The sequence below is a fragment of the Rhinolophus sinicus genome, chromosome 18 (genome assembly GCF_057876585.1).
Source record: "Rhinolophus sinicus isolate RSI-liver-muscle chromosome 18, RSI-T2T, whole genome shotgun sequence".
In the NCBI taxonomy this organism is placed as follows: domain Eukaryota; kingdom Metazoa; phylum Chordata; class Mammalia; order Chiroptera; family Rhinolophidae; genus Rhinolophus; species Rhinolophus sinicus.
Genome location: NC_142518.1, coordinates 48,081,104 through 48,093,163, shown reverse-complemented (window position 1 = coordinate 48,093,163; position 12,060 = coordinate 48,081,104). Strand labels below are relative to the sequence as shown.

Here is a 12,060-nt window from a genome sequence, read left to right as displayed (position 1 = left end):
AGAGTCTTCAGTATGGCAGATGCTCTGTGAACATTGAGATAAACTGATTGACATGTAAAGTCCTGAAAATATTTGCCTTTATTTTTATCTTAATTGCCATGTAGTACAATTAAGTGGTATTTTTAGTTCTAACTCAAGTCCTAATATTGTTTTTTTTTTGTGTTTTTTTTTAAAGAAGCCCATGCTCAACCCAATAGAAACTATGCTAGTGGTTAATTACCCCTTTCAGTAATTAGGGGAATGTCATTTCATAAACAAGGCCTTCTTACCAAGCCTATGCTTGAATAACATAGCCATATTTATGATTGGTCAGTCAAAAATTGATTTAAATTCTATCTGGTGAAAAAATTTTGTTTTTCGTTTTCTTATGAAAATTATGGTAACATTGTAATATTTGAGCTCCAGTTGGCTTGTATAGTATCTGATATACTGACTAATCTTTTTTGAGTGATTGAATGCTTACACACAGTTTTCAATTTAAGACTAACAGTGGGAATGTAATGCTGTCATTGTAATAAAAAAAGGAACAAAACCTTGCATATGGTTCTAAAAGTCTTGGGACCAATAAAAATTTCACCAAACCTTTCTATAGTAGCTTGTTATAGATAATCTTGTACCAGAGATAGCTATCTAGTTGCTTTATGAATAAGCTATTACTTGCTGATTATCTTTTGATATTATTAAAATGTTTTTTTTTTCCATAAGTTTGTCTTATAAACATTAGGCTTTTGAGCAACACTTTTTTGAGTGGTAATTTTAGTAGAACATGCTCTGATGAATGCTGTATTAAAAAAAAGTAAGAAGCTTTTTTGGGGGCGTATTCAAAATCATGGTTTCTTGTATTTATTGCCCACTTTTATGGAGATTTAAGAGGGATAATTTAAGAGAGATGTTTAATCTTAGATGAATTTATAGGGGAAGTTAAGGATCTGTATACGCTATGATATGATCTAATAAGACTGCTCTCTGTTGGGTACAGGGATAAATACATAATAAAGGGTATCTGAATAACATGATTGCTATTAACTTTTTTTTTTACCCCTACAATTGTGTTTACATACTAATATTTAAGTCTTTAATTTTCTAGTTGTATTTTTAGCTGTTAGAACTCCTGACTTAGACATTGTTGATTGGTAGAGTGTGTCAGTATAGTTTTGAAACCTCATAGTATGTTATTTTTCATGTTGCTTTCTTCTATTTATCTATCTCTACCACCTCTTTAAAGTTATTGTGGGAAATAAACTTATTTTTTCATGAATCAGAATATGGTAGTGAATGCTGTCTTAAGGAGGTGAAGGGTCTTACCAAGCACTTGGATTCATTTTCCTTCCATACAATGCCAGTTCTGATGTTAGGGAGAAAATTTTTAATTTGTTTTAAAATTATTTAGTAGTCTCTGATTAGAAGTATATATAATGTATAGGCTGACTATTGAAATGTTAATTGGGGAAGGGGGGTTATCATTTTGTAAGGGGTATAAATGTCTAACTATTATCGTCTTGTATACCTGAAACTAAAAAAAAAAGTTAATATCTGAATATCACTTACAATTTGAAATATAGAACTTTAAAATATGATACAAAATATGAATACATATTAAAAATTAATACTTTAAAATAAAGTTGGGTTTTTGTGTACATTTGTCATTAATCTCTGTTTCTCCAGAAATGTATGAAGCTCCTAGGGGGAAAAGGACTGCATGTGCAGTGTTTATATTCTACAGTACTTAGTCCCGGACTACTTAAGCATGAGTACTGAAGGAACATTATTTGACGGCAACAAGTACCTTATAGTAATTTTTCAAAATTACAATTATGTATGTTTGTTGTAAATGGAAGAGGACATTTGTAGGAATATATATTGGGATGTACAGAGTTGTTAAATAGGACACTGCTGTTTAATAGCTCATGTTTTTTTGTTTTAGCTTATCTATTTTAGGCAAGGGCATGAAGCTTATGTGCGGGCTGTAAGGAAATCAAAAATATACAGTGTTAATTTACAAAAACAGCCATGGAATAAAATGGATCTCAGGGTAAGTTTGCTAAATTCATAAGCTATGCAATTGAAGTAGCTAGGGAATTAAGTTACTTGCCCATAGGCTTTTTCTCAGTTTCATTCATATCTCACTGTTGATGATGTGTTGATGTACCATACATGATGTGTTGATGTACCGTACATATTCTTGTACAGCTGAGTGTTGTGGGTCATGTTTTATGTTTGCCAAAATTTGTATGCCACCTATTGTCTTGATTATTTAACCAAATTTCTTTCAAGCTTCAGGTCCTATAGTATATATACACTTAAACAAAGTAGTAGTTCCCTGGTGTGGATAGTCTCCTCAAAAGCTTTGTACATTCTGGAGGCTCTATAAACTGACCACATGTGTGGACTGCAAACACCCTCATGGTTCTGGTGGTTTTGGGATATAACGAATATCATAAATCCAAAGAAGCTCAGAAATTTGTGGTGCTTTATGGATAATTTTTTGATACGGTAACCTATGCAGCTACATTGTATTGAGTAAAATAGATACACACACACACACACACACACATTTAGAGAAGGATTTTCTACCTGTAACTATACATACATTCATTCATTCATACATATGTACTTACATAAATACAGACATAGGGATACATACACAATCATTTCTACATACATTTACATATATTTCTTGACTAAACGAGACTAAAGGACTAATTTTACAGTGGTTTTCAGGTAAATGAAGGGTTATCGTGTGATGCTTAGCAGGAAGGATACAATAGACAATGTGTGTATTTACTGAAATAAAGATTCAGACACTTGTAAAAAATTATATTAAGGTTGTAAGATGCTAAAGTGTCTTATCAAGTAAGTTTTACATATTCCTCTCCTGGGAGACAGGAATGCTACCATCTATTCTGAATCAGATGAAAGTTGAGTTGTTTTGTTTTGTTTTAGGGTCAGGGGAATGACTAAAACATGATTCCTTATTTTAAATTATAACCATGTGGTTCTAGCAAATTATAGGAGGCATCATATGTGTGGTACAAAACCTGAGCTTCAAAATAAGACTTGAATTTCATTCCCAGCTCTGCTATATACAAGTGTAGAACTATAACCAAATCACTGTACCCACCAGACTTAGTTTTGTCATCAGTTAAGAATGACTAATAATCTATAAGGGTGGTATTGTAAAATAATATTTTAGGCATTCAGAAATGTAAGTCATTTCCCCAAACATCCATGTACATGCCTACCTGCATATACTTACATACTGTATTTCTGCTAGAGGAGTGCTTCTTAACCAGGCAGAGCATCATAGTCCCCTGGGGAGTTTAAAAAAAACACATAAAAATATGGCTGAGTTATACCCGAGACCTACTGAATTCTATAAGAGTAGGGTTTAGGAACATGAAATTTAAAAAGTTTCCCAAGGAGATTCTGTTGCTTATCCTTGGTTTCGAGCCATTCAATAAATTACAACCTGTTATTTAGGGTCAACAGGCATGCCTTTGTCTTGTTCCTTTGTTGCTTTCAGTTTTATGTCCCACATATGAGTGAAGTCATATGGTTCTTGACTTTTTCTGTCTGACTTGTTTCGCTCCACATAATCTCAAGATCCATCCATTTTGATGCAAATGGCACTATTTCATCTTTTCTTATGGCAGAGTAGTATTCCATTGTGTATATATGCCACATCTCCTTTCTTTTTTAAGAGATGGATCTTGAGATTATTATGCTAAGCAAAATAAGTCAGACAGAAAAAGTCGAGAACCATGTGATTTCACCAATATGTGGTATATAAAACTGAAAACAACAAAGCAACAAGACCACATCTTCTTTATCCAATTATCTGTCAAAGGACACTTTGAAACATAAACTCATAGACACAGACAACAGTTTAGTGTTTACCACATACGCACAGATGGTAGAAGAGGATAAAGGGGGTAACGTATATGGTGATGGAAAGAGAACTGACTCTGGGGGGGGTGAGCACATAATGCAATATATAGATGATGTGTCACAGAATTGTACACTTGAAACCTATGTGATTTTACTAACCATTGTCACCCCAATAAATTTTAATAAGAAAAAAACAACAGCCATGCATTATTACCTTTAACACTTAGTGGAGTACCTAGTATTTGGTGGGTATTCAGGTAATCTTTAAATTGTTCAAATAATGAAATCTGTAACTATTAGGCAGTTATTTATATTGAAAGTAATAGTTTATTTGTTTTCTCATAGGAACAAGAGTTTGTTAAGATTGTAGGAATCAAATATGAGATTGGACCACCTACTCTCTGCTGCTTGAAGCTTGCATTTTTGGACCCCATTTCAGGCAAAATGACTGGAGAGTCTTTTTCCATTAAGTGAGAAGCTGTGTGTGTGTGTGTGTGTGTGTGTGTGTGTGTGTGTGTGTGTGTGTGCGCGCGCGCGCATTAATCCCTATTGTGTATTTTGCAGTGTACAAGACTTGATGGGAAAGAAAGCACTACAGCCCTATAGGCTTTAGAGTTTTAAAGACCAAGATTTAATGTTTAATTCTTGGTTTGTTTCTTTTAATTATATGTACATACATACATATATAGGTATAGCTCTACGAGTAAGTTACTTCTCTCAATTTATGCCTTCATCTGTAAAATTGAAATGTTAATATGCTTCTCAGGATCATTGTGAGGAATAAAAGAAAAACCTATATAAGTACCTAACAGTATGCTTGAAACATGCTAGTTGCTTTTATTTCTGTTAATATTAATAATAATAGGAATAGTCAATGGCACATTTCTTAAAGTGAGTTTGAAATCTGGGGAGATGAAATAACATCAATTCATGCTTTTATTAAAAAGTCCTTAATAAAAAAATACCTTATATTAAACTTGAAGAACCTTCATTGATGTCTTTATATCACTGAAGTTGTAGCAGCAGTTAGGCAGGGTGGATACTCCCAAACAAATCAAAACAATTGGAGTTTAATTTAAAGGCATTTATAGGGACCTTGAGATTTATACCATTTTGCTTAATGTCTCCACATTAAACATATCCCTAGATAGTAGGTAAGTAAGTAACAGATATACTATTATATCTGTATATTGATTCATATGTACTTTGTTTTCTGTACAGGTATCATGACATGCCAGATGTCATTGACTTCCTTGTGCTACATCAGTTTTATAATGAAGCCAAAGAAAGGAACTGGCAGATTGGTAAGTATAGAATTCACAATAACAATATATTAAGTTTTATGTGGAGTAACTTTTTAAAATCTGATTTAACAGAAAGAAACTAGTTTAACATATAGCTGGAAAAAGCTGTTAGTCAAATTAGAAAAATTAAATTAAAATTTTCTTTTCAGTTATCTTGAGGTGATTTTATGCACATTGTGTGTGTGTGTCATATAACTTCTAAATCTTCTACGAGTATCTACTCTGTTAGAATACAAATCTATTAAAAGGAAATTTATCAAATGTCAGTTGTCCTAAAATAGAGTACTTAACACTTGGGCTCATAAAACAGACCATTACTGATTGTGGTTTTCTCTCTCTCTGTCTCTCTCTCTGTCTGTCTCTCTGTCTCTCTCTCTCTTTCTCTCTACCTCTATTTCTTTCTATTCCTACCCCTCCTTTCTTGCTCTCTGCCCCTCTCCCCCTTTCCTTCTTTCTCCATTTCCCTCTTTCCCCCTCTTCCCCTCTCTCCATTCCTCCCTTCCCCCTCATTAGCTATTTGATCTTGGGCAAGTTTTTAACCTCTGTACCTCACTTCCATTATCTTTAAAATGGGAATCACATGAGATCACACCTATAAGGATGATGTGAGCTGTAAATGAGTTAATATATAGAAAGCACTTAAAATGATATCTGACACAGAGTAAACACTATGTAAATGTTTACTATTAATACTTTTAAATTCTCCTTTCTTATGTGGAAGAAACATTTTGTCCACAATCGTTTGGTTTTGTAATCTTTAGCCATTTAGAAACAAAACTAGTATGAAGAGGTTTTTAAAGGCATAAAGCTGAAAGCAAAAAAGATAAACAACTGTAGTAACATACATACAGTGTAAGAAGGAGTATGCATAATGATGATTTGAAGTAATTGATAAAAGTTAAATTATATGTGCTAGCATTTATTTTAAAAGACATGGACATATGCAGTTTATTTCAGAAAGATTACTAGTACCTGGAAATCAAAATCCTTGAAGAGGGTGAAATGTAAAATTTACTTATCTGGAAAACTCAGATTAAAACCGCTAACAACACTAGTTACAATGCTACTTCTGTGTTCAAGAAAAAGTAGCAATTTAGTGTGGGAACAGAGCTATTATTCTCAAGAGCACCCTTTTAAGAATTTCTAAAAACATTATAGGTGATAGATTCCGCAGTATAATAGATGACGCCTGGTGGTTTGGGACTGTGGAGAGTCAGCAGCCTTTTCAACCAGAATATCCTGATAGTTCTTTCCAGTGTTACAGTGTTCAGTAAGTACAGTTATGGTTTTTTATGCCTGATATAATACTGTAGTACTATGGACTTCTATAAACCCTACCAGGGATAATGCTTTTTTTTTTTATCTGACTTAGTCTACTCTTACAAGACCTACACCTGTAAGGAAGTAATCATAGTGTACCTATAAGGAAGGATTTTGATGATAAACTTTTTGTTCCAATATGCTAAAACAGGTAAATGTTCCTCCTAAAACAAAGCAGGAACTGAAGACTTAACTTCTACCTCCTTTATGCCTAAGTATTCTCTTAAGTATTTCTATTTTAGACAATAGTTATGACTGATATTTCATGAAGAAGACTGAAATTAAATCAGTGTTTAAAGTAATTGTTACAGCTGGAATATAGCAATGAATAATAGTATCTAGTCTTTTATTTAATGGTGTGAATTTTAGGCAGAGGTGACTGCAGTATATTTGGATGTGATATTTGTCTACAACATTTACTTTAGTTTTTCATGAAATCCCAGAGTTATAATATTCCTAATTAATGAAGCTTTCTGGTCAAGAGTGATAGAAGAAATGTTTATTCTGTGAATACTGACTTATTGTCTCCATATTGCAGTTCAAAAGGGAATAATAAAAATTTGAAGATGTTATAATACTTAAGTTGTTAGGATAAACTAGATTATCTCACAGAAATAAGTGATGTATTAAATCGACTTTTTTAACCTGAAAGGAATTTCCCAAAGAGATCTTTTTATTCTACACCCTGGCTTAATACTGAATATATTCTTGATTAAAATAAAATTAAAACAATCCAAGTAAAAAAGAGTAAACTTACTGCTCTCTAAGGTTCATATTGGTAGAAGGTGTTTTGTCTATTAGAGGTTTATTATTACATTTATGTAAACAAAGTTGTACTTTAAGGGAAATTGTATTGCCCTTTTCCAAATTTCATCCCCAAGAAGTTATGTAAATTATGCTAGTATATCAAAGTAAGTGTCATGTGAATTTGATTTGTATCTTGTTATTTTTTAATAGCTGGGACAATAATGAGAGAGAAAAGATGAGCCCCTGGGATATGGAGCCAATTCCAGAAGGAAGTAAATATGCTTTTTTTTTTTTTTTTTTTTTTTTTTTTTTTAAATATGCTTTTAAAAATGAATTATAATTCTTCTAAAAGGAAAAAGACAATAGCATGATATTGGAAACTAATTATTTCTGGTTTTGCATCTTATACATAGCTGCCTTTCCAGATGAAGTTGGTGCTGGTGTTCCTGTGTCACAGGAGGAACTGACTGCTTTGTTGTACAAACCCCAGGAAGGAGAATGGGGAGCTCATTCCAGAGATGAGGAATGTGAACGGGTTATTGAGGGCATCAACCACCTTCTTTCCCTCGGTACAGTAAATGTGAAAGAATACTAGAAGGATGGACAGGAACAAGGAAAACCAGCAAAATTTTAAGTTCTACAAAAGGAAATGCATTTTTTTTTCACTGTACACTTTTAACTCAAGAGGCACAGTGATTCTAGATTTAGTATTAATGTTTCTGTATGCGTAGTTAAAGTAATGACTAAAACTTTCTCAGTTCTCTAGTGGTTTATAATAGTGAAGGTCGGTAGAAGGTGTCTTTTACTTTCTTGAGTGAGTCATTTTGGCTCTCTAGCTATTCCTTGAGCCTGACTTTGGATGGGTTCTTTGGTAAAGACAATGAGTGAGTAATGTATTTTACTCATGTAATTAGTTGTATTTTCTGAAGTATATCACTTGAGACGTTTGGTGTTTATCCAGAAAAGATATAAATTTGAAGTTGAACACAGTTCTTCTTAAATGTCTCGTTTTACCTCATTTGGACCACTGGATCATGCATAATTCATAGATATTATATCCAGTATTAGCCTAATAATTGCATAATTGAATCATCATCATTTAAGAAATGTAGTATATTGCCATTCCTTCTTGTTTATGAGTTTTGTTTGTTAACATGAAACATTAATGTTTTTTGTAATTACCTTTTTTTTTTTTTTGGTAATACTGTAGATTTTGCCAGTCCTTTTGCTGTTCCAGTAGATCTCAGTGCCTATCCCTTGTATTGTACTGTAGTTGCTTATCCAACTGACCTCAACACCATCAGGCAGAGACTTGAAAATCGCTTTTACAGGTCTGTTTAGTTTCATCATTTACTATAAAGTTTATAATTTTATGTCTTTTGATTTCCTTTTTGCATAATGATACACTGAGATCTTTCTTTTCATAGTGTAAAATAATCATTCAAAGGACCCACTCCACATTTTCTTCTAAAAATTTAGAACACTAATTTCCCTTTATTCATTAGATTATCATGTCTTCCAGGGTAAGAAGAGGCATGGAATAAAGTACAGAGAGAAAGTCATGACTAGTACAAATCACATGTGACAGAAAAACTAAAATTTAAAATTTTAGTTTATTAAAGGCAGATTAAGTAGTTTGTGGATTTATCATAATTAAGGTGCTACAAAGACTTAGAGCACGTTTAAATCTGTTAGGGTATTAACCGGCAGTTAATTAGATTTAATTACCAACCCCAAAATGTAGATACAAAAAGACAGATTATTATTTTTTTTGCTTTGCTTTTAGCTGGGAGTGAAGTGATTATGCGAAGGCAGTGGAGGGTAGCTTTTGGTACCTCTCTCACCCCAGAGTCCACTGTATCCTAACCACACTTATTCCATAAACTGGTTATAAATATAACCAATTGGGTGTATTTTATAATATTACGTATAATTTCATTCGATAATACATATCACAAAAGTAACTAGATAAAAATCTGTCCTTTTCTATGACCTGGTTTCTTTTTTCTTGCTCTTCTCATCTCTTCTGAAAAGTAAAGCTTCTTTTGACTTTATCAAAACAGTTTGTTTTTGTTTGTGTTTGGTCAAATCACTATTTACTCATAATGTCCTAGATCAGTTCTTTTCCAAATTTTAATATGCAGTACAGTAATTCTAAAGTTCTTGCCTGTGCTTCAGATACTGTAACTATACCTTTATTAGTGCACGTCAGTCACACACATACGAGTCACATATATTGGAACACCTTTGACATATCATGATTAACTGCTTAGTTCTATGTTGTATTTTCCTAGAATAGACTTTAAATGTATCAACCAAGAGTAACAGAGGGTATTTTTTGTTTCATAGGAGAATATCAGCATTAATGTGGGAGGTACGCTACATTGAACATAATGCCAGGACTTTCAATGAGCCAGACAGTCCTATAGTTAAAGCAGCCAAAATTGTAACTGATGTCTTACTTCGATTTATTGGGTAAGAAGCAGTTTTATCTTCCATAGGGACTGACTTCTGATTTTTTTTTAATTCATTGAAATGTATTTTGACTTATCATATTTCTTAGGGACCAGAGCTGTACTGATATACTGGATACTTATAATAAAATTAAAGCAGAAGAACTAAACAGTACTGATACAGAGGAGGTAAGAAATGTAGCATGATTGGTAGGCATGAATTCCTTTTCTGTTATTTGAAGTACAGTAAGTATTACATGTAGATGCTATAACTGGCTATGAGCGATGAAGCTGATTTATAAAAGCTGGCTGGACACCTGCATCTTATTAAATTATTTAACCTGTATTTAGATGGCATATACCAAAAATGTAATATTGCTACAGTATTCAGGCAGAAACAGGTGGCCAGTCATCCTGTTTAACTTAGTGGGTTTCAGTGATAAGAAATTAAGACTTCATTTTACAGCCCTTAAAAATAGGACGAAGCATTAAATATTTCAAAAGAATGGTTGTTGATGGAAATTTAGTAAGGATTAATTTTTTACACAGTACATGTAAAATAGTAATGATTTGAAAATTTTGTTTTTCAAAATACAGTTTTAGTGATTTCATAGAGTTGCTGTTTGATTTCCTTTATGGAAATTTGCTAACATAAACCAGTTTTTCTTAATGAAATGAAATTAGTATTGTCAGCAAACCCTCATATACCTGATTCCCCCACCCAGCCATCTGCCTGAGTACATAAAGCCGTTTTTGACTGGAGGCTATGATAGAAGCTAAAACCAAGATAATAGTCTGAAACAATAATGAAAATGAGAATTCAAAAATCTTTAGTGGAAGACAATTCATCTCAGGGATGAATGACTCAAATATGTTAGATTCTATTGTAGTGTCCAATGTACAGAGATATCTTACATGTTTATATTGTTTCTACTGTTAATCTCCAAAATGGTAAATCTCCAATGTTTTTCACTCTTTAATGAAAATGTATGTGACTATAAAATGTTGTGTTTTTGGAGTTAAATGTTATTCACATAATAAGAACTCAAATATGCCGATTATATATCATTATCCTGAAACTAATGAAAAATTTATCATTTTTATGCCTATTATTTTCTCTGACCTTTCACATGAATGCATTTTGTTTTAGTTTTTGTTTTGTTTTTTTAATTTAAGTTTATTGGGGTAACAATATGAATGCATTTTGACTCAGGATTTCATGTAGTAAGAATTTATCCTCAGAGTAGCTCTACTTGGGTTTAGAATAGAAAACTAAAGTAAAAAGTAATTCAGGAACTTTGTATTTTTGGAGAGAACATTTATTAAGTTCTACTGTCTTAGTAAATTTCAACTATACAATATAGTGTTATCAACTATTGCCACCATGTTTTATATTAGATTCTTAGATCCTCAGACCTTATTCATCTTATAGCTGAAAGTTTGTACCCTTTTACCAACCTCTCCCTGTTTCCCTGACAACTCAGCCCTTCACAACCACTTTTCTATCCTCTGTTCCTATGAGTTTGACTTTTTTTAAAAAAGATTCCACATATAAGTGATACCGTGCAGTATTTGTCTTTCTCTGTCTTTCTGTTTCACTTAGCATAATGTCCACCAGGTTCATCTATGTTGTCTCAGATGGCAGGATTTCCTTCTTTCTTAAGGCTGAATAATATTCGTGTGTGTGTGTGTGTGTGTGTGTGTGTGTGTGTGTGTGTTGTGTGTACATCACATCTTCTTTATCCATTCATCTATTGACAGACAATTAGGTTGTTTTCATACCTTTGCTATTGCGAATAATGTTGCAGTGAACATGGGAGTGCAGTTTTATCTCTTTGAGATCTTGTTTTCATTTCCTTTAGATATATAATATACTCAGAAGTGGGATTGGTGGGTCATATGGTAGTTTTATTTTTAAATTTTTGAGGAACCTCCATACCTTTTTCCATAGCAGCTATACCAATGTACATTCACACCAACAAGGTATAAGGGTTCCCTTTTTTCCACATCCTCTCCAGCACTTGTTATTTATAGTCTTTTGGGTAATATCATTCTAACAGGTGTGAGGTGATACCTCATAGTGGTTTTCATTTGCATTTCCCTGATGATTAGTGATGTTGAGCATCTTTCATGGACTTGGTGACCGTATGGATGTTGTCTTTGGGAAAATGTCTATTGAATTCCTCTGCCCATTTTTTAATTGGGTCACTCATTTGTTTGATTTTGTCTTTGTTGTTTTTTGTTTTTGCTATTGAGTTGTATGAGTTTTTTAAATATATTTTTTATATTAATCCCTTAACAGATAATATGATTTGCAAATATTTTCTCCTTTTCAGTAGGTTGCCTTT

General features: G+C 32.7%; 1 protein-coding gene and 1 long non-coding RNA gene across 3 annotated transcripts in view; one reads left to right on the top strand and one right to left on the bottom strand.

Annotated features, from left to right (window-relative positions):
- LOC148754620 (uncharacterized) overlaps positions 1 to 12,060 on the bottom strand; it is a 102,090-nt gene that overhangs the window by 22,887 nt on the left and 67,143 nt on the right. The window contains exon 3 of the long non-coding RNA XR_016019974.1: positions 3,257 to 3,311. This is a non-coding gene — a long non-coding RNA (uncharacterized LOC148754620). The remainder of the gene's footprint in view (positions 1 to 3,256; positions 3,312 to 12,060) is intronic.
- Positions 1 to 12,060, top strand: part of BRWD3 (bromodomain and WD repeat domain containing 3) — a 105,834-nt gene that overhangs the window by 74,378 nt on the left and 19,396 nt on the right. For both annotated transcript variants that reach the window (XM_074324122.2, XM_019717548.3), the window contains exons 25-33: positions 1,925 to 2,032; positions 4,234 to 4,358; positions 5,110 to 5,192; positions 6,351 to 6,462; positions 7,470 to 7,531; positions 7,673 to 7,828; positions 8,470 to 8,590; positions 9,609 to 9,734; positions 9,823 to 9,901. In XM_074324122.2, coding sequence (XP_074180223.1) covers positions 1,925 to 2,032; positions 4,234 to 4,358; positions 5,110 to 5,192; positions 6,351 to 6,462; positions 7,470 to 7,531; positions 7,673 to 7,828; positions 8,470 to 8,590; positions 9,609 to 9,734; positions 9,823 to 9,901 — 972 coding nt within the window. The remainder of the gene's footprint in view (positions 1 to 1,924; positions 2,033 to 4,233; positions 4,359 to 5,109; positions 5,193 to 6,350; positions 6,463 to 7,469; positions 7,532 to 7,672; positions 7,829 to 8,469; positions 8,591 to 9,608; positions 9,735 to 9,822; positions 9,902 to 12,060) is intronic.